At 43.1% G+C, this 27,533-nt stretch overlaps 1 protein-coding gene across 1 annotated transcript in view; it reads left to right on the top strand.

The window, feature by feature from the left end:
- ARPC2 (actin related protein 2/3 complex subunit 2) overlaps positions 1-27,092 on the top strand; it is a 29,291-nt gene extending 2,199 nt beyond the window's left edge. Inside the window, exons 3-11 of the mRNA XM_047870092.1 lie at positions 6,184-6,218; positions 7,994-8,106; positions 11,948-11,993; positions 15,225-15,411; positions 16,305-16,398; positions 21,792-21,918; positions 23,404-23,504; positions 23,967-24,067; positions 26,633-27,092. Coding sequence (XP_047726048.1) covers positions 6,184-6,218; positions 7,994-8,106; positions 11,948-11,993; positions 15,225-15,411; positions 16,305-16,398; positions 21,792-21,918; positions 23,404-23,504; positions 23,967-24,067; positions 26,633-26,657 — 829 coding nt within the window. The 3' untranslated portion in view covers positions 26,658-27,092. The remainder of the gene's footprint in view (positions 1-6,183; positions 6,219-7,993; positions 8,107-11,947; positions 11,994-15,224; positions 15,412-16,304; positions 16,399-21,791; positions 21,919-23,403; positions 23,505-23,966; positions 24,068-26,632) is intronic.
- The last annotated feature ends 441 nt before the right edge of the window (positions 27,093-27,533 follow it).

Genomic DNA, 27,533 nt, shown 5'->3' with positions numbered 1-27,533 from the left:
CATTTCTTAACAAAGCGTATGTTCTAGCAGTGTTGGATATTAGGGCAGGGCAGCAAGTTTAGGCTTTACTATGGCCTGTCTTCCCTTTGATAAGTGACTTTAAATAGGTAGGCCCAAAACATATTCTGTTGAAAAGCACTTTGAAAAATCTTTGAAAAGAGACCCTGCTATCAGGCCTAGGAAGTGGGGCTTTCCTGGAATTGTAGATGTAACACCCAGCAGAAGCTGGCATCTAAGCCCACTGTGAGTTTCCAGGCATACACGGTGAGGCAGCATTGAAGTAGTTAACGTATTTATCAAGGCACATGGCTACTACTCCAGAACTTCTAGCAAAAAATGAGTAGTGTGATCATCATAAACATTTATGGGATTCTTCCAGTGCCCCAAGCAGGAACAGAGGAAGGACGCCTTTCTGAGAAAACCTATTGGCAAAAGTTACAGAGGAGCCAAAGGGTGAGATGTGTTAGGGTGGAGATGGGAGAAAGGCATTAAAGAAGGGGAGTAGCTGGGAGGAGAAACCCTGGAAATTTGAGAGGTTTTACCAGCGTGAGAACTTGCTGGGAGAGGTCAGCTTCACCCTACTTTACACTTCTCAGAGTACACAGAGAGCAGAGAGTACACTTCTCAAACCAGTTGGGGAAATTATACTTCTGACAGCCTTTTCCAGAACGAATCTCACAGTTCTGTGATGCCCAGTACAATAGCCAGAAGCTACATGTGGCTAGTTAAGCTTAAATAAGAATTAGAGTAAAATAGAACTAAAATTAAGTTCCTCGCTCCAGCCACAGTTGTAGTGCTCAGTTGCCACATGTGGCTAGTAGCAGCCTTATTTGGACAGCACAGATGCAGAACATTTCCATTATTGCAGAAAGTTCTATTGGACAGCACTAGCACTGTTGCAGCTGCTGAAAATGCAAGCATGAGGTGGTCTTAAAATCATTCTGTGGTGCATGCTGCAGAATACAGTTCGGCGATTTTCCTCTTCAGGTTGATTTTTTTTTTCTTTTTTCTTCAAATCATGCCTCAGATCATCCTGCTAGATCTTCTTGCATGTGACATCCTACTAAGTGTCTCAACTTCCTTTGGGTAAAGCAGTTCTTTTATCTGAACTGTTTAACATTGGGTCATAATCACCTTTTAATTTATTTGGAAGCAGTACTGACAAAGCCTAAGATTCATTCCAACAAATTGCTTTTTATTTTTTTCCTACCACACTCCTGTGAAAATGGCTTCTTGGAATGATTCATATGTCCTCACAAAATGATAATTATTGGTAAATTGTCTCCCTGACAGCCTACAGACTAAGAGAACATGCTCATTAAAGAGCCATGCTCAACACTGCAGGTAACCTCATACACAGGTCTTGTCAACAGCGTTGCCTTTTCATTTAGGAATTCTTACCCAGATGCCCAATTAAAGCAGAAGTAATCTGGCAGATTAATTTAATTTTTTTGTTGCTGTATATACAACCAAGAACCTTTTCAGCCTCAGAAGCTAGGCCTACCAACTTAGCCAGAGTCTGGAGGCCAGAATTGAGGAAATGCTGTCAGATGCGAATTGCTGTTGACTTTAAGTGCATGCTGGCTCCTTGCCACAGCTGTGCATGTTGCGGGGCTCTGTGGTTCTGTGAGGGGGAGTGACGCTCAGGGAGCAAGCGGTGCCAGTTGGGGTGGGCAAGGACTGTGGGAGGAGAAATTTGAGAAAGGAATAAATTAAATCTTGCTGATACCCTGTTCTCGTTCCTAAATGTGCTGCATCTGTCCTCAGAGAGACAGACTGGTTTGAAGTGATTTGGAATTAGGACATTGGTTAAGCATTCAGAAGAAATGGAATGGTCTGATGGGTCTGTTAACAGGTCGTTACAGTTGCACGCTGCTGCCTGACTTCCGACCTCTGCAGCAGTGCTTTGGGCGTGAAGCCCCAGAGCTACACTCCCCCAAACTGATGACTCCTTAAGGGCGGAGCCTGTCCCTGGTCATCATTCTTTCCCAGCATCCTCACTGTATATAGAGTTAGCTCAGTAAATATTTTCTTGAAGGAAGGGATGAGCCCAGATAGAATGGATCTTAGTTTCTTTAGGTGCTGATTTTATCACTTTTCTGACATTGTGTGAATCGACTTTTAGATCATCTTTGTTCTCCATATCTTGAGATACAGCTTAGCAGAGAGTAAGGACCGCATTTCTCTAGTCTTTGCCCAAATGGGATGATGGGAGCCTTCTAGGAGAATTACAGAAGAGAGATCAGAAACCTTATAGTGAGATAGCAGAATTCAGTAATTCGTCTCATTCAGCTCAGTGAAGGGATAAGTAGAAGAGGGACATAAATGCCCAAATGGGGAATTGGATGCATTCAGGAGTAAAGGCTCCAAAATCCTTAATGAGAAAAGAGGATTGGAAAATGAAGTTGTCAGGAGTTCTTAATTGATGAATTAGTAACATTCTAGGAACTTCCTTAGAAGAAGGATAAGAGTAGGAGTGCCTGGGTGGCTCAGTCGGTTAAATGTCCAATTTCACCTCAAGTCATGATCTCACAGTTGTGAGTTCGAGCCCCACATTGGGCTCTGTGCTGACAACTCAGAACCTGGAGCCTGCTTCAGAGTCTGTCTCTCTCCCCACCCCCCACTCATATTCTGTCTCTTTCTCTCTCTCAAAAATAAATGAGGTTTTTTTTTTTTTTTAATGGAAAAGGATAGCAGTTTTTTTTCTAAGGGTTTTAAGAATAGTGTTTGAAACCCATCTTAATGAATTGAATGTGTTTTAGTATCTTGTGCTATCTAGTCAGTAACCCTGAGGGCTTATCTGGCTGCTTTGTTCCAGGATTCTGGACATTAAGCACTCTGATACTAATAGGGTTCCGTTTCTCCTGGTACTGCTGACCAATTTCTGATTCTGGGATTTAGCACAATCCCACAACTTCTCCCAACCATGGCTTCAAAGAGTGGTCTCTTCTGACTCCACCTAGAAGAAACACTAATTCATTGATTATCATCTATGAATTAGGCACTTTGCTATAAACTTTAACATAATTTCATTTGATTTCAAAATGGGCCTGTGTGACAGCAGTTCCCATTTACAGTTGAGAAAACTAGGGCTGATGGGAATTGTGGAGGGAGTAGACATAGGTATTAAGCACTGTGCAGCCACCTTTCACTGGTGACTTCTGACCTTGTTTATGATATGTCACAAACAGAACATGATACTCATAAGGCACGTTGGGTAAATGGCCTAGCCTAGAGATCCTTCCACTGGACAGCCCTAAGGGCTGCAAGGATCATTATTATCTCAGCAGGTCTGTAACTTAGTCACAAGACACTGGTTGGGAAACTTGCACACATGTCATCTCAGTTAGTCTTCACAACAACCTTTTAATCTCCATTTTCTAGAAAAGGATCCTGAAGCTCAGCAACATTGAGTAACATCGAATGTGGTTACATAGCCAGTAAGTGACAGGACTTGTGTTGAACAGTCAACTCGGAAGGATTTGCTTTTATTGTGATTAAACTCGCCCTCAGCATCTGAAATTTTGGCAGATGGTAAAACAAAAAACAACTTACCCATTTATCTTTTGGTCTATTAAATGGTATGCTTTCCCCCAGTAAGATAAAACATATCTTACTCCCCTCTAGCTCCTTGGTTTTAAGCCACAAAAGTAAATAACAAACACCTGGTCTTGGAATTGACACCATCCTGTTTGGTCTGTGTCACACTTGGTATGGTCTCCTTGTTGGGGCACAGAGTTGTAACTCCCATATAACTTCTCAGGAAGACTCCTTTGGCTCAGTGTTCTCCTCTACAGCCTGTCTCCTCTACAACCTTTTGTGCAGCCATAAATAGTAAACTAAAATATTAATGGTGGTTATTTGACAGATATTCCCAAGTCAGGCAGCAAACCACTTAGGATAGCTCTTGGTAAGCAACTTCTCCCTGTGGTTAGGGAACTTCACAGTCTAGAGAAATTCAGAGTTTCAGCATTAAAATGTTTATCGCTTAGAACCTTAATGTTTTTTATTTATACCTAATTTTTCTTGGTCTGTTGATGAAGTAGGAGAGTGGGGGGGAATTCAGTCCTCCGTTGGCTGAGTTAAAGCCTAAAGATTAAAAAAAAAAAAAAAAAAAAGACCCAACCACCTACTAAGTGATCCAATATGGACTTTTACAAGCCTCCACCCTGACTTTTTGGCACAGCCACCCTTCCCCAGGAAAATACACTTTGGTGCTTCCTCCCATTGTGCAGCTTCTTAATATTTCGTCTAAATGAGCCATAGATTAATGTTTGTGCTTCTTCTTCCTTTGTCCTTGTTTTTTAGCGATGAGGAATGGTGGTTGGCCATTCATTGCCTTTGTCTCCTGGGGTGCAGTTTCTTTTTTTTTTTTTTTCCAACGTTTTTTATTTTTGGGACAGAGAGAGACAGAGCATGAATGGGGGAGGGGCAGAGAGAGAGGGAGACACAGAATCGGAAACAGGCTCCTGGCTCTGAGCCATCAGCCCAGAGCCTGACGCGGGGCTCGAACTCACAGACCGCAAGATCGTGACCTGGCTGAAGTCGGACGCTTAACCGACTGCGCCACCCAGGCGCCCCAACCTGGGGTGCAGTTTCAAATGAAAGATCAGAAGCAACTTAAATTTTCATTTCTTTTTTTTTTTTCCATCATATTCTGAACTCACTGCTTCCCCATAAACATACCTGATGTTTCCATTCTTAGAGACTCCCGAAGTGTTTTTCCTAAGTCACATATGGATGGCTTTGAAGGAGTAGGGTGGAACTTCATATGTGACCTGTATAGGTTGATTTTTCAACGGGACTAGCATATGTTTAATAGAAGCCAGTTTCCTGGAAAGGTATTGTTTAGCATCTGTAGCAGCTTTTTAACAGTCATAAACCACACTCTATATTCCATTATTTCCCAGCAACCCTGGAGGGCAACTCAGTCTTGGTTCCCTTTACAGGTGAGGGAGCAGAGATAGTATAAAAGATATGTTCTTGATTGTGAGGTCTTGAGCAAATTAGGCAAGGATAAATGTGAAAATGTGTATGTCTTGTCTGCTGGTCCATAAAACAAAGTAGAGTCATTTGAGTCATAGGTAGCTAGTGATAAAACTGTGGCGTCTTCCTTTGTTTCCTACCATTGGGCTTGGAGAAGTGGGGCTATCACGTAAGGTACCTTTTCACAGGAGGTTAATTGGCCATTATTGTTTATAGCTAGGATGTATGTCATGCTTTCTAGGTAAGAACTCAGCAACATTTATCAAATAGAAGTTTACATACCAGGCTGAGCTGGCAGCTGCACAGAAAGTATCAGGCTGTCGTCATTACCTTCCAGGATAAGTTGTTTCGTGTCCGTTCTCTTGCTTTGTCTTTAGCAGTTCTATGAGGTCAGTAGGGTCATTGTGTTCTCCCATTTTATAGGTGAATAGGTGAGAAAATAAAGGTGTGTGGATGTTAACTTGTCTGAAAAACATGGTCTTGATGAAAAGCTAAAGTTGAAAAATCGGAGTCCTGACTGTTCCTAGTGATTTCACAGTGTCACTGTGTGCTGCGCTTTCTGTGGAAATGTCACGCTGTAATTTCAAAACAAAACAAAACTAGGGTAGAACCAGTCAGAGAGGACTTCATGGAGGAGAGTGGTGAGTACTTTGGTGACATAAAGGGAGAGGAAAAGATGTGTAGGAAGACTTACAAGTTGTCTTCGAACTGATACAGACTTTCTGTTTTGTTTTATGGCCTGAGATCATCCTTTCATCTTAAGTATATTAAAAACCATTCTGCATTCTGTGTAGCAGTTTTCCTGCTAAATGTACTACCTCTGTCTCCATCACTACAGTCCTGTGGAGGGAGACACTGATCAAAAGATATCATTTTGTAGTTCACATATGCAAAGGTGTATATCATAGTGTTAAGGAATTCTAAATTGAAGTTAAGCGCCAACCACGGCAGAGATTCGACAGCAGGTGGAAAACAAAAGCAGTACCTGTCCTGCTTCCTTTTTGTATCCTCCACCTTAAGTGAGCCCAAAGGTTCAGGTACATGAGAAAATGAATTGTGTACTCAGATCAGCAGTCAGCATAAAATTGGTACTGAATGCTGTGATCTGAAATAAAGCTCAGGAGCCTTTGCAAGGCCCCTGGAAGGCAAGCTGCAAAACAACTGTCTTAACTAAGGGACTCTTCTTTTGTTTTGCAGTAACAAACCAGAAGCAGTAGAAGTAACATTTGCAGGTAAGTGTCCTTACTTCAACCTTGTAAAGCTAATATAAAAATAGAAAAACAAAATAGCTTCTAAAATAAATTTTGACATTTGGGGTACAATCCCTTGATCGTGAAGGCTTTTTTGAGGTCATTGTTTCAGATGACTATTTTATGGATTTATTGGACTGTGTAAAGTTAACCTGCTGGTACCTTAGAAGGTTGTGTTTAATTTTGTGGTACAAACCGTAGTTTGTTTAATTTGGAAATACTAAATTATCTTCAAGTAGCCTTCATCTCAGTTTGCCTAGCACTAGAGTAGTGGGGAAACATGGAAAATGCTAGAGACCTGTTCAGCAAGTCAGAGGTTATTGCTTTCTATTTCCTGTAAAGAATTAGATATTGATACTACTCACTTGCTGTGTGAACTTCAAGGAGTTAAACGGTCACCTTCCATAAAATGAGGGTACTTGACTAGATGGTCTTGGAACACTTCTTGCAGCTCTAGTGCTATGACAGGAGTCCGGGTACCATCCCCGTCCCCTCCTACTAACTGGCAATGCCAGATCTCCCTAAAGTGGTGGCACTCAGCCCCTGGTTTCAGGAACTACACAGGGTGAGTTCTCTCTGTACTGCAGGAAAATAGCCAAAGAGAGGGGAGACCTATATAGAGATTAGAAGAAACTTAAGAGATAACCAAATGCAGTGTAGATCCTAATTCAAATAAGACAGCAGTATTTTAAAACTTTTTTTGTTTTTTGGGGTTTTTTTGAGACCAAATATTTGAAGACTTGACTGGATAGTTGATATTAAGTAGTTGTTTTTAAAAATATAGGCATGGCAACAGTATTGTGGCTGTGTTTTCTGAAATTTCTTCTTTATCATTTAGAGATACATTCTGAGATAATTATGAATGAAATGATGTGATGTCTCAGATTTGCTTCAGAATAAATCATTGCAAGGGGGGTATCCCAATAAGATTGGGCTGTGTTGATCATTGGTGAAGCCACATGGTGGGAACTAGGAGTTCATTATACATTATCTCGTATGCATATTTAACATACATCACAACAAAAGCTTTTTAAGAAATAACTTTCAGCACCAAGCTGTGATGAAGGTAAGAATAGCTTTGTAATTTTAGTAAAGAGCAAAGAGGGGCACCTCGGTGGCCCAGTCAGTTAAGCATCTGAAACTTGATTTTGGCTCACGTCATGATCTCACAGTTCGTAAGCTTGAGCCCTCATGAGCCCTGTCTCGGGCTCTGCACTGACAGGGAGGAGCTTGCTTAGGATTCTCTCTCTCTGTCCCTCTGTCCCTGCCACTCCCCTGCCCCTTCTGTCTCTCTCCCGAAATAAATAAATAATTTTTTTTCCCCTTAAAAAGAGCAAAGTGGGGCATCTGGGTGGCTCAGTTGGTTAAAATGTCTGACTCTCAGTTTCAGCTTAAGTCATGATCTCACAGTTTGTGGGTTCGAGCCCCACGTCAGGCTCTGCACGGACAGTGCTGAGGCTGCTTTAGATTCTGTCTCCTCTCTCTGCCGCTTTTCTGCACTTGTCTCAAAAATAAACATTTTTTTTTAATTTTTTTAATTTTTTTTTTTAAAAGGGGGACAGAGATAAGTACTTGACAGTTCTATCTCAGTGTTTATACTTTCTGCATGGATTTAAACTTTTGCTTATCTGCACATATTTTGCTTATATGCCTACTTACAAGGGAGACCTCCTTGTGACCTGTAACAAGGTAGCCAGGTGCCTTAAGGTCTTATTCCCCATTCCCAAGTTAAGCAGTTTTATTTGCTTTCTTCACAGATTTCGATGGAGTCCTCTATCATATTTCAAATCCTAATGGAGACAAAACAAAAGTGATGGTCAGTATTTCTTTGAAATTCTACAAGGAACTTCAGGCACATGGTGCTGATGAGGTATGTTCCACATCATTTTCCTCAGGACTCTTATTTCCTTGTCACCTTTAACTGGCAGCTTGCCACTCATAGAAGGTCCATGGCACTGACCACCCCTACCGGCACTGGCCACTTTGGACAGCTTGCCCACCTAACCAGGGGCTCTTGACTCCATTGTCCATAATGATAGAAAGGGTGTTTTTTAGAAAAGGCTTTGGCTGTTTATTACTCGGGGAAAATAAAGATGGTCCCTAACTAATGAAATGAAAACTTTTGTTCTCCAAAAAATGCACTGAAGAATATTTCTTTGACCAACATAAAAATAGCTACTGCAAGACTGAGATAGGTTCCATTCTGTTTCTATGATACTGTGAAGCATGTATGTAACTCTGGCCTTAAAGGTTTATGATCTTAATTTCATACTGTAGAAATTTAGGCACAAATCTACCCTTTTAGTTTTTTGGTTTAAACTTCTTTAGAGCTGGCCTCTTTAAGTATCTCTTCTTCCTTTTGACTACTGTACGGGAAATAAAAAGATGTCTATGCATTATGAAATTCTTGATGGCCATGCCTCATTCACTGGCTTCTTTCTATAGCTAAAGTAGCAGGTTTGGTTCCTGTTGAACTGTATTTGCTCTGGGGAGAGCCATTTATGGAAGAAAGAAAATGCTGTTACACCAGTGTGCACACGTTGTGGTTGGGTCTCAAAGCAGGAAGTATGACTCAGTTCCTGAATCAGTTTTCAAATATCTTTTAGTTTTAACAAGCTAGGTTCTCCTTAATCTGGTGAATGAAGATATGGCCATTTCTGTTTTCTTTGTGATTAAGGATAGTAGTTTTTTAGTTATTTAAAATTTATGCAGTGAAAAGGCTGTTGGCAAAAAAAAAAAAAAAAAGATCAAAATCTCAATAATATTTTGGTATAAAAACTAAAATTAATCTTAACCAAATAGAATACCAAGAGCCATAGGCAGTCACTTAGATATTCATATGCAATTGATCTGTCCCGGCATTTTAAGGGAAGAGCCAAAATCTTTTCTGATTTGCCTCATAAGTTCAACGGTAGAAGAAAGGTTTACAGAATTTGTGTTCAGGGTTGTTGTACATGAAACAAAATCTTCAGCAAGAAGACCTAGCCTTATAAAGCATAAGAAAGATCATTCTATAAAAGCTAGTGGCCAACTCTTCTCTTTACCACATTCAGAGCAAGAAGAAACAAGTGGCTGTTAAGGTGGCCCTGCTTTTGATTAACCATAAAATAACGAGCTGTAAAGAATTGTTAAACCTTTGAACAGACAGCTCAAAATTGTGTAATCATTTTCCCTAGACAGTCCTCTCTGTGTAAAGATGCAGGTGTGGTGATAACAATAATCCTTGGGAGAGGAAGAAAGTGTAACAGCTAGATTTCTTAAATCTCCTTTCCAGACTGCTCTCCATGCACTGGAGCTCCATAACAACACTATTCTTGTAGCTCCCACAGGGCCAAAGAGCCAGCTCCACCCGCTCAAGTGGGTGGAGCAAGTAACATTCACAGTTCAGGAGCAGAGTGCACAGTAAATGGCTCCCTGAGTTGGTTAAACAGTGACCAGCCTGTGATAACCAGAGGCAGCTTGTTACTTTGAAAGCCTCTGCGGCTAGGGTGGGAAGGTCTGATGGTGAGCATCAGTGGGTTGCCTCCACCCATCTCCTGGTGTCAGGTTGGAAGATGGTGCTCATTGAAAAAGGGAATCCTACAGGGTTAAAAGCGCAAGTGAAATAAACAGGGAAGCATCCGTTGGTTTCACCAAGGGGGAGGGAGCAGAGGAGTTGAACGTGGCTGAAATTTGGCTGTAAGAACCTCTCAGATCTCAGAATACTAACTTTGCTTGGAATTAAACTAAGAATTAGGAGCTATGGGTTTTTTTCGCCCACATCTAACTTTCCCTTTCTCCTGGTACCCATAGTGCTCACAGTACAGAATTGTAGCTCAGAGGTGGGATGCCAGTGAAAATTCTTCAGGGATGTGCCTGTTACTTCCCTACCCCCACCCCTTCACCCCATCTCCAGGACTCTTTAGGAGAAGTGGTATATAGGACACCTGAAGATCAGATCTCCCTGTGCCACCAAAAAACTCTGTGACCTTGAACTTCTCCCTTCAGTTCCTCTTCTGTAAAAAAGATAACCTCACAGTGGCTATATGGTCACCAGATCACAACTGCATGTGGCATTACTTGTCTTTTGCCTTTGGACAAACAAATGTGATCGCTGATCCATGCTTTGAGGTCCATTCCATTATCCACATTTACAGATAGAGAATTTCTTCCAGCTGTATAAAAATGGTTACATAAATATGTGGAATCTTAAAGAATATTTAAGAACAGAAGGAAAGAACTTCACCATGTGAAAAATTTTTCAAATATGACTTAATTATATGGTTTGCTGCTGATTTTTTTTTAATCTCTGAAGTGTACATTGAAAGTAAGAGTCAAAGAAAACAACAGTATTCACTCAGCTCTGTTTATTGAAAGTCCCCATATGTGGCCGCGTGTGGATGCAGAGACCACAGCAGTGAGCAGGGCTGAGTGCTTGCTTGCACAGAGCTCCCCTCTAGTGCTCCTGTGTCTGCAGTCCTTTTCTTAGCTGATGGAATTCTGTTTAAGATGCATGTATAACTCCTACAATTGAAAGTTAATGGCTTTTGTTTACTTTTAATTGGTAACTTGTCAAGGATTAAGTATCCTTTTTTTTTTTTTTTTTTTTTTTTGGCATCCCAGAAAATTTCAGAGGATCATTAATGTGTTTGTGGTGAGATAGTGTTAAGAAATTGACTGAATGTCAAGAGACAAAACCATGCAGCCTCTTATATTACTGTTACATACACTGTTAAGTATACTGACCTCAGTTTTCCCTTCTTGTGAAATAGTGGTGACACTTTCCCTCCCTAAGTATGTTTTTAATGAGGGTTAAGAATAAGTCATGTCTGTGTTTAGTCTGTTAGTCATATAAAGACTACTAAATACCAAAAAGGTTACTAAGTTCTGACGATTCTAATATTTACTTTTTTCTGTCTTCAGATAGCTGCCTTTCTACTGCTTATTGTATTCTATATAACATTTAAGTCTGAACTAGGCCTTCCAGAATGAAAGGTTTGTTTCTTAAACTGTCAGCCTAGGAGAAAATACCACCAGGCGAAACAGTCGTACTGACAGAGAAGAAATAGGAAGGTGTAAAAAGGGCTCTTATCATTTACTCCCCAAAGCTGGAGAGTAGCCAGCAGTAAGTATTGGTTTTGGAAAAAAAACATTTAGAGAGTACAACCTTCTGTGGGCCCTCCAGTATAAACAACTGGCTAAGGTGCAATTATCTGTTGTCTTTTGCATAAAACTGGTGATGAACTAAATAATTTGAAAGCTTACAAGATAAGCAGGCTAACTGGAATCCGATCCCAGCAATTCTGGTTTTTCTCTCTTCACTCACCTCGTTACTGGTTTGGCCTGTACTTAGTTGATAACTGACGTAATCTGTCACTCAGGTTTGGCATTCTTCTGCATGCTTAAAAACATGATGGTGTGCAGTATATGGTCTGGAGGAGAACAGAGAACATATAAAGGATGTGACTGAATCCTGAAAGAGTAAAAGATGAGCCTTGACTGAAAAACAGATCCTAGATTAATTAACCTTTTGTATTCAGTCTCAGTTCTGTGAGTGATTTGCTTGGTAACTCAGATACATGTGCTTCTCCAGTGTATATCCAGTGTCCCATCCACCAAATGAAAGTTAAGAAATCTGGCTTAGAAGAAGCTTGGGAAATTCAGTGCTTTAAAAAAAAAAAAAATGACATTATCATGACCTTTGGATTAACACTTGTTTTTGTATTTTCTAGTTACTAAAGAGGGTGTATGGGAGCTTCTTGGTAAATCCCGAATCAGGTATGTAGTCCCGTAAGCAACTGTGGAGTGACCTGGAAAGAGACCTGTCCTGTTTGTACTCTGCTTTTTTTTTTTAAACAAAGCATTTCATTTAAATAGTTTTCATTTTACAAATATTTCTGCCTGAGCCCAGTTCCCACTTCAGTCCTCTCCACAAAAATAAAGCTGTTTCTAAAAGCTAAGGGGCTTTGCACTGTCCAGTAATGGTTCACAGTGTGGTGTACAGAACTGCTATATGTTGTCATTTTTAACATTTACTTGCTGGGGCCAAATGACTCTTCCTTAATCTTTCAACCAGCGGGCCATTTTTCTTTGCTTGCTCATGGTGATGAAAATGTCTTTTGAGATTAAGCAAACATTGGTTTTCACCCCAGCCCCCTATTAACACCATTTTCTGTGCTCTGCACATGTGGAGAAGGAAACACAACTGTTCTCACATATTCAAGTAACAAAAATTTCAACCCCTTCTTTTAATCTGTTCTTCTAATAAAGAATAAATCGCCTCTTTGCAGCCGCGAGAATTGAAAAGCACCATGGTCTTCCTTAATTGCAAGAGCTATGTTACACTGCTTTATAGGAGAGACAAAGCAAAAAAACTGAACAATTATTTCCTCCTTGTGAATAGGTGGTAGTCTCAAATTCTGAGGCGTTTAGCTGGACCCCCCGATGAGGACCAAGTAACATAGTATTGCTCAAATGTTGTTCCTGTGGTACTTTGCAGATTTTACCTGTGGTGCTTTGCAAATTGTTCTAAGAAGGAAGGTGTGTCTGTGTCTTTTAACAGCAGTTATTACTTTTGCTGGCATATTTCCTTCCCCAGCCTTCGTGGCGTTTTTCTTTGTTTTCATGTTTATAATATGACATGCTTCACCACTCCCAGTAGAATACCTTCCCCTGTCTTCTGTATGCTACTCTGGAAACAAAAATAGCAAATACAGAAAGATGCCTTTGGGATATAACTTGTTACTAGGAGTACTGCGCGTGGGAGCATTGACTGCAGTCCAGAAAGAATACTAAAATGTGTTCATCCCCAAATTGATGTAAAAGTGTATCGCAGAGATAAAAACCAAAAAATAAATAACATTATAGGCTTTAAGAGGAATCAAGGAATTTCAGAAAGAGAGTGAGGAAAGGGAGGGAGGAAGGGAAGAAGCAGAACTAGAACAGAAAAAAATCATATAGGAACTCTTGGGCATGCTTGCCACAGCTCAGATCAAGCAGTGTGTCAGAACCACTGGGGTGTAACACAGAGGTTAGGTTTCTGTCCCTGAGCCTTTTTTTTTTTTTTCTTTCTTCGTTTTTCTTTATTTATTTTTGGGACAGAGAGAGACAGAGCATGAACGGGGGAGGGGCAGAGAGAGAGGGAGACACAGAATCGGAAGCAGGCTCCAGGCTCTGAGCCATCAGCCCAGAGCCTGACGCGGGGCTCGAACTCACGGACCGCGAGATCGGACCGCGAGATCGTGACCTGGCTGAAGTCGGACGCTTAACCGACTGCGCCACCCAGGCGCCCCTCCCTGAGCCTTTTCTTACACTTCCCGCTAAAGCACAGGCAATGCCAGACTGCAGACCTTGTGTTCATACAAGTGCAAAATACAAAAACTGTGGAAGTAGTGTGTCTCCTGTTTCTCTGTGAGTTTATCTAGGCAAGTTTGGGGAACTCACCAGGCCGTACTAGGTCTTTACTTTTAATCTATTCTCAGGATGTTCTCTTCATCATATCAAAGCCTTCTTAAAGTCTGACTTCAGCTGTAATTTACTTAATTTGTTTTATTTGGCTTCTTGAAACTAACAAACCTCAACTTTAAATATTTTATTTTTCTATCTAATCTTACAGTCTGTTTGCTTATCTGGTTTGTTTTCTGGTACCCAAAATGGAATGGTGGTTGATATTATTTAATATTGGAGTATCAAAAATGTGCTAAGTACAATCTAGAACAGAGATTTAGATAGCTCATGTTCTCAGTGAGGATAGATCAACAAAAAACACAGACCTGAGGAATGCTCTTGGAAAAAAATTAAATAGTAACAAAGTATAAATGTTTAAGATATTCCTTACAGTTCTGGTAAAATTATTTCCAGCACTTACCTAGCATGTGAAGTGATAGTGATGTACAGATACTCTTACAAAACTGTCTGTATACTTTTTGGGGTGTATTCATCATTTGATCAGATAATCAGTTGTCCCCGCCTTGTTTGCTGGGACTCGTACCCGACATGCTGCAAAGAGGCAAAATAGTGTGTGGTGGTCGCAGACTTAGCTTTGGGGCCCATTTATTGATGACCTACTGTGTTCCAGCCGCTTTAAAATGTTATTTTAATTTTCCCAGGTGCCTCTCCCATCTTACCACCTTTTTTAAACAGATTCCAGAATTATAGAGGTTATGTAGTTTGTCCAAGATCACAAAGTGGCAAGGCCAGAATTTGGATCCCATTCTATTCAACTCAAAATAGAGTTGCTGACACCTCTATATCCTGCTGCATTTAGCATGGCACTTTGCTCCTTTGAACTTCCTTTTCCCTCTAAGATGAGAATAACCGTATCTGGCCTGCTTACTTCAGAGAATTTTTACAGAAATTAAATGAAGTAAGATATTTTAAAACACTTCGAAATTTTTAGTGTATACAAGGGAAAGCTATTGGAGAGGTATACACACACACACACACACACACACATACACACACACACACACACATTATATATATAGACATACACACTCTTAAGGTTTTTCCATACCTTCCCTCCTTCCACAAAGGGTTTGTGATGGCATGCAAGAAGTTGTATTGTGTTTTTATCAGAAAGCTCCCCAGCTGTTGACTGTGTTAGCACTTGGTAGGTTAAACCATCGAAGAAAAATATGTAACTCATTATAGCTTGATAGCTATAATGCAAGCCCCCTTCCCAACAGTGTCTAGAACACTAAATTTCTAATCAGAGTTCCTGGATTATGGGTTCTTCCTGTTCCTTATTTGTAATCTGTCATCTTTGATATTGATTCAAATTTTTGCAGAGAATTTGTTAATTAGCTGTGTATATTTACAGTGATTTTACAAGAATTGGGGTTTTATTTGCCTTACCTCATTTGCTGTATGAGGCGTATGGGAATGCACAGCAATCTACCTGGCTTAAAAGGCATTGAAACAAAATGTCATTAGAACCTGCAAAGTTTTTTGGTTTTTATGTGTTGTTTTTTTTTTAATATAACCTCTGGATTTTTCCCCCCCTTCCAGGATACAATGTCTCCTTGCTATATGACCTTGAAAATCTGCCTGCATCCAAGGATTCTATCGTGCATCAGGCTGGCATGTTGAAACGAAATTGTTTTGCCTCTGTCTTTGAGAAATACTTCCAATTCCAAGAAGAGGGCAAGGAAGGAGAGAACAGGGCAGTTATCCATTATAGGGATGATGAGACCATGTGAGTATAGGACTTGGCCCTAAAGCCTGGGTGTGGCTGTTATATGCCCTTACTGAAAGACACATGGTTAGATCAGACCTTAAACTCTATTGGGTGAATATCCCTAACATGTCTTTCTCATAAAATTCTTAAAGCCAAGGTATAGATGATGGGGGGCGGGGGGGCCACTTCTGCTAGTCTCTAGATATCAAAAGTTGGCTAAAGAAGAAAAGTGAATCCACTGCTTTCCTTTAAGACACCGCTGTTGAAGGTTTCCTTCAGTAATATAGCCTGGGTAATGAAGAGGTAGAGGGTGACCATGGAGTCTGTGTTTTTGCAACTCTTGAATCATCTACATACTAGGAATCTCATAGTATATAAAGAAATAAAAGGGGCACCTGGGTGGCTCAGTCGGTTAAGCATCTGACTTCAGCTCAGGTCGTGATCTCACGGTTCTCGTGGGTTCGAGTCCTGCATTGGGCTCTGTGCTGACAGATCAGAGCTGGCACCTGCTTCAGATTCTGTGTCTCCCTCTCTCTCTGCCCCTCCCCTGCTCATGCTCTGCCTCTCTCTATGTCTCAGAAGTAAATAAATGTAAAAAAAAAAAAAAAAAAATTGAAAAAAAGATGTTTAGGAGTGAAGTTCTCAGAATCACTAACACTAGTAGATTCCACATCTTACCACGTAGACCGATTAGTACCATCTACTTTGGGTGATCTTCATCTCCTACCCCTCTCAGGGCATGCGTGCATTATATAGACTTCGCTGGTCATACATACTTAGTCTCCTTTGGCATGCCTTGTTTTATGAATTGAAAGATTTATGACTTTACCCGCCTATTCTGCTTCGAGATCAAGTTCTTTGATCCCATTCTGATTCTGTACTTACTACTTCATGGGTTGTGTTCCCCTCAGGTATGTTGAGTCTAAAAAGGACAGAGTCACAGTAGTCTTCAGCACAGTGTTTAAGGATGACGACGATGTGGTCATTGGAAAAGTGTTCATGCAGGTATGGAGTGGACGTGTTTTGGGGGAGGGATGCCGCAGCATGGTGGTTTATACCGTGGCACCAGAGCACACCATAAGCATAGAAGAGGAGAGCTAGCGGCTCTGCCGATGCCAGAACTTGTTGAAGGTGTAATTAAACAGCTCCCACCCAACCCACTGCATGTAGTTGTTCCTTAGTGGTTTTAGCCTCTGCAGGACTAGACTGAAAGAGTGAATGGAGTACCAAACATACTGATGCTACGACTGAATATTAAGCACCCTTGCTGCCACTGAGTCTTTGATTTAAAGCTTGGTCAGGTTTCCTACCCTCTTGTCAAGTTTCCTGAGGTTTCTGGCAAGGTCTGCTCTTGGCTTGGTTTAGTCCTAAAGTCTTTTCAGAACAGAATCCCTAGAAAATTCCTAAGTAGTAGATAGTACATTAATAGGCTAGAGTCCTTGAGTGGACCATGAAGCAAATTGACCCGAGTTTGCCTGAGGTCACTGTAGAGCTCTTTCCTCAGAAGCAGCTCACCTACCAAGAAGAGAGTAATGGGGCTCAGCGGGACATTGTGTAATTGGATTTCTGGTACAGTTGGACTCTGGTCTGGTACAGTACCGCATTGTGGCTTTGTCATGCTGTCTGCTAACCAGTTGCTGACTCTAGGACAGGAGAGCTCGTTGGTGAAGTGGTATCTAGGCTGATTTCTTCTGAGGTGGCTCAGCATTCAAAATCTAGCTCAGTGCTTACGTTTTCAAGCACCTTTTGTGCATTCGTCCTGTCCCTGGGCAGGCTGAGGAGATTTAAGGACTCTGGACAGCAAACCTTTTTTGCTACATAAGAGTTGAAAGATAGTTGTGCTTAATATAGTGAGGATATTTTACTTGTAGCCTCTCTAAAGTGACTAGGGAAATACTCAAAAGTGATAGCCCGAATTTGACCCATCTCTAGTGACTTTTTGTGTTTAGTCTAATTAATCAGAAATGCTGATTTTAGAGTCCCTAGGCAGAAAAATTGGAATATTGACACTTTGAGCATTTGAGAGTACTGAACTTTATGAGAGAGAGAGAAAACGAGTGTTGTGTGTGTGTGTGTGTGTGCGCGCGCGCGCGCGTGCAGCTCTATAGACCTATATCGTGGGTCCTAAATGTAAGCTTCCAGACAGGCATTTCATGTGTTTTTACGTAGAATTGACAGGGGAATTAAATGCAGTAGCTTAGAAATTGGGCTGAATCCAGACTGACATACTAATTTTAAAAGCTATGAAGTATATATTTAGATTTAGCTGGTTTTTTACCAGTCTTGTTCCATTTTATTCCTGGCGACATCTTATTTTTATGCTTTAAACAGATCTTATCTTGGAGAGCTTACAGGAGATTTGTTCCTTAGGAAAATTTTGTGTATTTTTTGCACATGAATTTAAACTCCTCCCTCAAAGTACATGTGGTAGGGGCACTGGTCTAAAAGGGAAAAGAAAGTCTGCGTTTTTACACTGACAGTATCTCCAGTTAGTGACTGGACTGGCACCATGCAGACCCATCTGGTGTCCAAGAATGTGAAAAGGCTGTGCTCGGGAAGCCATCTGCTTTGCCTCCCTCTCCAAAGTCAAAGGCTGGGCAATTTATTTGAATTGACCTTTAGAATCCTGGGCTTATTTTGCTGGATTTTACCCCGAGTAAATCATCTGAGAATTTTCCTGGGCCTGGTTGTTTTAAATTTCTAGGAGAATGGAGAATAGCAGCTGCCTAGCACAGAATGCTGTGACCCAGGGACACTATTAAAAGCTCCCCCTGGTCACTGACCTGCTTGCTGCGTATCTTTGTGGGTTTCCGGATCCTGGAGTGGACCTCCAGCCTGGGCAGAACACGTTTCCTGCTTTTGTCATTCAGCAGACTCTGAGGGATGCTTAATGCCCTTGGGACAAAGAATTTCCATTGCATACTCACATGGATATTCTAGTATTTGCCTTTGGTGCATTATCTCTGTAGACGTGCAAGCTGAGCACTAAAGTCTGATATCATTTCACTGCTTATTCCATGGAAAGCATTAAGAACGATACAGAATTTTGGAGATAAGAGTATGGTGAACTAAAATATCTTTCATATTTCTAGATCTTAACGTCAGCCCAGTAACTGAGAAAAGTTAAGTGGAAACCACTGGTTTCTCTATGTTCAGGGACAAGACACAACCAATCTGCCTCTTAAGCAGTAGTGAAGATACTATGTTGAGGACCCTTTCTACATGGATACCTGTGTGGTGATAGCTGTAGGATATTTTCCTGTACTGGGAGCACTGAGTCAAAGTCAGTAATTTTGGTAGATATTGCCAACCTCCACGGAGGTTGTACCCTTTTCCCTCCCACCTGCGATGCATATTTTCCCAGAGTATGTTGTCAGACTTGCGGATTTCTGCCAATCTGATCGGTTTAAAAATGGTATCTATATTCTCTTGTGAGCGAGGTCCAATATCTTCTGTTGAAGTCTGTTCTTCTTTTCCTTTGAGGTGTCTCTGTGCCCTTACCCATTTTTCTATGGGGTTACTAATCCCCATTTCTTTATATACTAGAGAGATTAGCCTTTTTATCTATGGTAAGAGTTACAAATATTTTTTCCAGTTTGTCATTAGAGTGTATGGGTTTTTCTTCCCTCACACAGAAGTTTATTTTCACAGAGTTAAATCTCTTCTGTGGCTTTTAGATTTTGAGTCCTTGTTGGAAACACTTTTTCCTACTCTAAGATTGTAAAGTTTACCTGTATTATTTTCCTAGTATTTTTACAGTTTCATATTTTACACATGATCTTTTGATTATCTGTTTGGAGTTTCTCCTGGCATATGGTATGAAAGATGGGTCCATCTTTTTTTTCTAAATGGCCACCCACTGGTCTCAGCAGTTGTTTAAAGGCCCATGTTTATACTACCGATTTAAGATGCTGCTTTTTATCATTTACAGGACTCAATTTCTGTATATATTTGGATTTACTCTGAACTTGCTATGATAAATCATGCTTTGATGGAAGAGAGAAATGATTCTGTGATATTCAAAAGACATCCTAGTTGGAGGGGGAAAAAAAGAGGCATCATTGCTGACGTGCACTTAACAAAGACCCTAATGAAAAAGGAAAGTGATTCAGTCAGTTAAGCATCTGACTCTTGATTGCGGCTCAGGTCATGATCTCATGGTGGTCAGGCTCTGCACTGACAGCCTGGAGCCTGCTTGGAATTTTCTCCTTCCCTCTCTGTCTCTCTCTTTCTCTCTCTGTCAAAATAAATAAGCATTTAGAAAAGAAAAAGGAGAACTGGGTGGGTCGGTTGATTGTTTCTTAGGTATTATTTAAGAGAGAGCACAGAGGAGCAACAAAGACACAAAGTTGGCCAAAGGGTAGTTCCCCACATGGGAGTATCCTCACCCAAATTTTGAATGTATTGCTTTACCTATACAGAACTGATGAAATGCTAATAAGTCACCGCAGGTTTACACACGCCCCATCGGGTTATGAATGCCACAGGTACCAGTGAATTGGAGCCTTCAAGAAGCTTACTGAACACAAGAAATTGCCAGCAGTTATTACCTGTTCTATTTTTTTCCCCTGGAGCTAAAGAGTAAAAATAGTAGAAGTTAGAAAACCTCCCAAACCCTTTGCAGAATGAAAAGTGTTTTCTAGAGAAGGGTAACCTCAGAAGCTTTGCTTTAGGAATTACCATTTGAATGATCTTGACTCCTTCCCTACCTCTCCAAATATTTTTCCTTTGAGGAACAAAATTTACAAGAGAGTAACCTAATCTAGCTATGTTAGTTTATTTTCCACCAACCTTTAGAAGCCAAGTAGTGCCAGCTCAGGAGGCAGGGTGGTGGAACAGGCGAGATCCCAGACTGGGCATTAAAACTCCTCAGGTGTTACCCTTCTTTTGCCATTAATTTGCTGCGGGCTTGCTGTATTAGTCCCCATCTCTTCCTTTCCAGTGTGACAGCAGTAAGTCAGCTAGAGTAGAAGTGCTTGCTTTTTCACTCAGCAAGCCATGTGCTGTCCAGCCTCTTTGAAGGAAGAGGAATGGATACAGAGTAATAAAGATCCCTGGCTTGTGGAGCTTACAGCCCCTTAGGGAAGCCAGACGCATTAGTGACTAGTAAAGTGTCAGAGTCGAGGCTTAGAGAGAAGACATGGGACCTCCCAACAAGATAGCAGCCAGCTCCCCACGTGTGTTAGAGATGGCGTGTTAGAAGAGACCATATCTGAGCAGCGGTAGGAGAGTGTTGCAGACCAAACAGCTGTATAAACATGTTTTCAGTACTCCTAGAACTGTGGATTTACACAGCCCTTGGTTCCATTCTTCTGTTATCACTCTGGATTTGGATCACCCTGTTTTACTGGCATGGCTGGAAAATCTGGCTCTGTTCTTGCACATCTGGGTTGAGACAGGAATGCCTTGTGTCATTTTCCTGTGTACACGGGAATGTGTGTGTCAGAGAAGCTTGAGGTTTGGAGATTATGGAGATTATGGAGATTAGAACATAAGGGGAATGGCCTGGTTTTTACATCCTCAGTCATTTTCCTGTCGTTTGATGAGGGTGGGTACATTTTGTTAAGGGGAATAAGTCCTTATGCACAGTGGTGGTGGGCGAGTCCATAGCCATTCAAGACCAGAATTAACAATCAGGCTTTCATTTCTCATGTCGCACAGCCTCCTCCTGTCAGTATACCCTAAAACAACTCAGCTTCTTTAACTCCATTGTCTTCTGCCCCCAAGAAGGGCTTACATTTAATCTGAAGTGCTGATTTCTGGATTCTAAATAGTAACAGTCTAAGATGCCTCCATGAAATAGGACTTGTGCAAAGGCCCAGAGCCCTGAGAAAGCATGATAGTCATGAAACTGGAAGAAGTGGAGATGGGGTAAGGAGGGGTGAGAAATGGGTCAGCTCATAAGAGGCTTTCACACAGAGATGAAAGGAGTTAAGATTTCATCTTGGGTCTTAACCAAGCTAGAGCCTAGGTTCCATGCACCCTGAAATTTTAAAGATTTCCTGAAAAATATAAGCTCTTCACATTAAATCTAAAGAAACTAATATGCATTAGTCCCTAATCCTAAAATGTTATCTGGTTCTCTCATGCTTTGCAGTTCGTTGTCTGTTTAGTCTCAGATACACTTTTATTGCATATGTGGTTCCAAAACAAGAGAAAGGAAAAGGGATTAAGAATGCTCTCATCACATTTTGAAGATCCAACTTGTTAAATACTCTGTGATCTCTCCTTTTTGAGTCCAAATCGCATTGATAGCAGCCAGCACTTGTAATATTTCATATTAGGTGTTTATTTTTAGCTGTCGCCAGTCACACCCCACAGGGCCAACCTCATCGCATGAGTCGCCACTCATCTTACATCAGATTCTCTTCTGGTTGCTTTGTGCTTCTTCCCGGCAGGAGTTCAAAGAAGGACGCAGAGCCAGCCACACAGCCCCACAGGTCCTCTTTAGCCACAGGGAACCACCTCTGGAGCTGAAAGATACCGACGCTGCCGTGGGTGACAACATTGGCTATATTACCTTCGGTAAGCAGGGTGGGATGCTGAGGTTGGGAGCCTTTGATGCATTCACACTGCAGGATGCCAAAACCCAGACAGACCTTTTTTAAAATGTAAAAGGGGCGAAAGCAGGCGTACCACTTCGTTCTTGGCCATTGCTGTGGCTGCAGGAAGGTGTACCGTAATCATTTTCTTTTCTTCCTGTTGGTGTCAGGTGTTGTGAGTTGGGACCACACAAGCATTGCTGAGTAGCCGACTGGGAGTTCTCAGTCGTTTGGCATTTCTCAGCCAGAACTCCAGCCTGGCTGGAGTTCACTTACTCCACTGAAGAAATTTAAGCCTTCCCTTCTCACAGTCGCTCTAGACCAGTGAGCCGGCTCATTATTGTAGCTGATAGTGCGGAATAACAGCTCATTCACTGCACCTGATGCCACTAAAATGTTGCCTTTTATGAAGTTTAAGTCCCCTCCATACTGAAGGTGTACCCGTTTATCGGTGATGAGCCCACTCATGTACCATATTTCATTAAAACTGAGCTCCGCTTTTTTTCGTGTTACTGTCTTTGAGGTTGGGATGCAGCTTGGAGTTCGTGCATGCCACACAGTTTAGTTGGCAGCCTTTCTCTTTATGGTGTATAAACTGAGGGTAGACTTAAAATTGTTGGCATCTTAGATTCTGTGCCCTGTAGTGTTACTACCTCTTGTTTTGCTATTTGTTTCTTTTCAAGGTAAATTGACACAGAGGGCCTACCCTTTCTTATGTGGCATTCCTTTGCATTCTACCAAAACCTCATACTTGGAGGATTTTATTGCTCCCAAGACCACGGAGTAGAGTAGGTGGAAGAGACGGAGAGGATTCTGGGAAGCCAAAGGGAGGGGTGCAGAGGGCGAGGCTTCAGCTTATAGTGCCGAGGGAGGGGCTTTCCTCATCTCCTAGCCGAAACAACTTCTACTGCCGTGCCCATCGAGAGGGTTGAGGCCCTTAGGGCTTCGTGTCTAGTTTTCACCACAGGACCACAGAATCTTCTCTGGAAACGAGTTCCTTTGGGCTCACTGTGCCACAGCACCCGGGGATGTAGGACAGGCAGGCTTTGTTTGCTGATCATGATCACTTAAGGTGAAGTGTTTTCTCTAAAGTACCCCCCAGATTGCCTGTAGTATCACCTAAAGAGGCTGCCGTGCTGCAGAGGCAGGAGCCAGCAGGTGGGGACAGATTCCAGAATGCACAGCCACAGGATGGGATCCAGACCTGGAGTGATGCCCAGGACCAAGCCCTTTTCTGGGGAGCCCTGGTTTTCTACCATTGACCTCCTCCATTTTTCTTGACTTCCGGCATTTGCACTCACTGGTACCTGTCCTGGTTGTGGTATTTATCCTTTCCTCGTCTGAAGGAGGGGGATACAAGTGCATTGCACTAGGCAGGGAGAGGCTGGAGCCAGCTGTAGGCTCTGACCTTCTATCTCTTTGGCCTTGCTGTTACACCCGCACGCCTTGTTTGTGCCCCCACCCACAGTGCTGTTCCCTCGCCACACCAATGCCAACGCTCGAGACAACACCATCAACCTGATCCACACGTTCCGGGACTATCTGCACTACCACATCAAGTGCTCTAAGGTGAGAAGGGACCACAGCACCTTGGCTCCTATGCACCGGGTAGTTCTCTCCACCAGAGTTAATAACATAAAAAATCATTTCTGCGTGGGGCACACCTGGCTGGCTCAGTCGGCAGAACACGTGACTCTTGATCTTGAGGTCGTGAGTTCGAGCACCATGCTGGGTGTAGAGTTTACTTAAAAAAAAAAAAAAAAAAAAAAAAAGTCATTCCTGGAGTCCAGCCTGTTGCTATGAACCCTGATGGTCCTAGAGACTTTAAGATATCATGGCCTTTCTTCCATCTCTTCCCCATAGTAAAGAGATGAATCTCTGTCTCCAGGAAGAGTTGCCCTCCTGCTTCCCTGCATGACCTTATGTCGCTCGTAAGGCATATGTTCCCAAACCTTCCTGATAACTTCTACTGAAAGCAAAGCTGTCTTTCTAGAACACGACTGCTTCAGTATCCATTGTGTTTGTTTCCAGGCCTATATTCACACACGTATGCGGGCAAAAACATCTGACTTCCTCAAGGTGCTGAACCGTGCACGCCCAGATGCCGAGAAAAAAGAAATGAAAACAATCACGTGAGTAGGGCAGCCTCCCAGCAGGACCGCCATTCTCTCCTAATTTCACCGAGAGGGAAATGGTGTTGGAGACCTGGTGCTCCAGGTGTCTGGGCAGCAGCTACATGTGAAGCAGGCAGGATGGGGGCCTGTAGCCACCTGACTGACTAAAGATGCAGTGGACAGGTTTTCACTTCTGACGGGGCTGGGCTGCGTTCCCTTGTTTCCACATCTTTGTGAGCTAGGAGAATGGCAGCTAGGGGACGCGCAGAGGGACCTTTTTACTGAGATAGCTGTGTTCTCCTTGGGCAGTCTTGTCCTGTCAAGGTCTGCCTGGAGAAATGGAGAGATTTGCTTAAGGACGTTGAGTTGAGTGAATAGGTCTGGAGCCGCCCACTCAGTGTTTTGATCCCCTGGTCTGCTTCTCAGCAGGAATTTTGCATGAAGACGAAGTTGTCTCTGAGATGGAAATGTGGACTGGCGCTCCAGTGTTGGCCCTGCGTGCAGGAGAGTCAGTGTGCCCTAGAGCCTAGCTAGAGATTGAGGTCTGTGGGCAAAATGTCAGGTCTTAGTTCCCCTTCTGCTGAAGCTTAGGTGATCCTGTTCTCAAGATAAGGTAACAGGTGCTCATCTACCAACCTTTGTGCCCGTTCAACGCAAGTCTGGAGGCGAACGAAGCTTCCGCGTACCCCTCACAGCCAGTGCATTTGCCGACACCTGGTTCTCTTGGGGGTGACCTTTGGCAGGTGTGGTGTGCATAGGACCCCAGGTCCCCTCCCCTGACATGTGAGGCCTCTCCTGCCAGACTAGTTTCTGCTGCCACTTGACAGGATGAGAGAGGTGCCTGACTCTTGGTACCTGAGCAGAGGATTTCCAGTCTCCAATACAGGCAGTTGAAGTCACTCCTGACTTCTTTAGGCAAAGGCTTAAGGGCTGCCCATCTCATGAAATTGGTACCAAAGGCCTCTCTTCTGTAGTAGCTCTGCACCTCCTGCCCAGAGCCTAAGGAGGGGTGTTCAACCTATAGCTGGATCCTCTGCTTCCAGAGAGGCATCCAGATGCTCTGGTTACAAAATGGCAGCATTATGCCTTCTACCCTGCAGCTTCACGGCAGGGCCTAAAATGGGCAAAACAAATCCAGTGGGGAGGGTATGTGTCCTGGAACACACATACTCTTGCTGCCCCTCCAGAACCCTGCCTCCCTCCTAGGGTTTACAAGTTCCCCTGCCCGCTCCCCCCCACCCCCATCCCACTTTCCATGGGACTACTCTTCTCACCAGGCACCACTTTGGTGACCTCAAGTGTGAGGCAGTTGATTCTGTGCCGTTTTCAGGGCCAGTGGAGAGACTAAACCGGCAGCTAGGCACAGCGGAGGGGAGGCTCGGCTCTGTAACTAGTCAGTCATGGGGCTGCCTGCGCCATCTTCGGCCCAGTAACCTCTTGTCTGGTCAGAAGAGCCCACCAAAGCAGCCACTGCCCAGTGTCTCCCCACAGGGCTTCTCCCCTCCCCTCCCCTCTGGCCCCACTGGCAGGTGGCCTTGCGGTTGCCACAGAGCCAGTGCACCTGTCTTGGGCTGGGGCAGGAGCAGCTCCAAGTTATCTGTGAGTCTCCTTCCTGGGACACACGAAGAGCAGCTTTGCCTTTTTCTGTCCTGTGATCTCTCTCTCTAGCAGAGATGGGCCTCAGAAAGGGGAGGGGGAGGCTAACAACCGCATCCAGGCTGAAAACCAGATCGTGTTACTAAGGATGAGTAGAAGAAGCCAGGACCCTCACACACAGCAGAGGAGGGTTTGCATGGAATAGGATGGCAGGCCTGGCTCAGAAGCCAACTGTACGTGTCCTTGCCCCACGGTGCTCTCTGCCAGAATCGAACACTCATAAGCTTTGCACGGCGGGGGGAGACAGGGGCTGATAAAGTATGGTTTCGTTTTGGGGTAAGATGTTCAAGGCAGGAAATTTTAGCCCCCATATCTTTGCCCCAGTTTTCCATCGTTCTCAACCCCAGCTTCCAGGCTGCTTTACCAAATAACTTCTGTCTTTGGGAACCAGCCTGTTCCCAAAGCTGGCCCTTCGGAGAAATACCAGGTGGGACAGAACAGAGCACCAGGACTCAGGAGCCTAACGTCAGGCGAGTGTTCTGTAGCCCTGGGGTATGGCCCCACATGGCAACACAAAGTGCCTGTACTTGGAAAGTTTGAGCATCTTGCTCCCATGGTGAAAAATTTAAGGGACTGCTGTCCGTGAGCCCGAAAAGGTACAAGCTGTGCAGGAGGAACCTGAGCTCTCGACCAAGAAGAGGGTTGAGCCCAGTCTGAGATTCAGGTTGGTCTAGGCCGTCCAGAAATTGTGGGCAAGGGATCCTCCCATCTCACTTGGTACATTTAATGCCCTTGTCGGCTTGGCGCAGATGCTACCCGGGACCCCAGAGTATTCAGCACGAAGAGCTGACGAAACTCTCTGAGCTGGGTCTTGTTCCGGGCCCAGAGGTCCTACGTCCTCTCTCTGGGATGTCATCCCTAGTCCAGGAGTGTGGGGTGGCAGGAAAGGGGACCCAGAAACCCTCACACTTCTCTCTGCTTTTGAAGGGGGAAGACGTTTTCATCCCGCTAACTCTTGGGAACGGGAAGAGGAGGCGGCTGGCAACTGAAGGCTGGAACACTTGCTACTGGATAATCGTAGCTTTTACCGTTGCACCTCTTCAGGTTCTTAAGGGATTCTCCGTTTTGGTTCCATTTTGTACACGTTTGGAAAATAATCTGCAGAAACGAGCTGTGCTTGCAAGGACTTCATAGTTCTCAAGAATTAAAAAAAGAAAAAAAAAGAATTCCACTTGATCAACTTAATTCCTTTTCTTTATCTTCCCTCCCTCACTCTCCTTGCCTTCCCCCCTGTTTTCCAAGCTGTTTCGCTTTGCAATATGTTACTGGTAATGAGTTGCAGGATAATGCAATCTTAACTTGTTTTCTCCTAAGTATTTGAGTTCAAAACTCCTGTATCTAAAGAAATACGGTTGGGGTCATTAATAAAGAAAATCTTTCTATCTTACGTGAGAATTTGCTGGGTTTCTAGACTGAGTCCAAAAGAGAGAGGAGGGTACACGTGGCACTACCCTTGAGCCTACAAACCCAATCTGGAAAACCTTACTTTCAGGAGTGCCTCGGCCCGCCTTAGAGGAGAGAGAGAATGGCTGGCTAGTGAGCTCTTGGTTGGCGTTTCTGAATAAACTTGAACCTGTTTCCTGTATAGCTTTGTTACTAAGTCTGTCTGGCTGTGGCCAAGAAGCTACTGGGCCAGGGACAGTTACATTAAAGTGTTTCTGGCTTACTCTTATCATGAGTAATGCACAGCATTCCCAGAATGTGTTCCATGGCCTGTGTTCTTCTGCAGGACATTGATGGGTATCAAGGTGTGGACCTAATGCAGACCAACTGGCCACCGTTTCTCTTCTCACACAACAACCCAAAAGACGGGCCCTCCACAAAATTC

Source organism: Prionailurus viverrinus, chromosome C1, assembly GCF_022837055.1.
Source record: "Prionailurus viverrinus isolate Anna chromosome C1, UM_Priviv_1.0, whole genome shotgun sequence".
Lineage (NCBI taxonomy): Eukaryota > Metazoa > Chordata > Mammalia > Carnivora > Felidae > Prionailurus > Prionailurus viverrinus.
The sequence above is the reverse complement of the archived record's forward strand: the minus strand, read 5'-3'. Positions and strand labels throughout refer to the sequence as shown.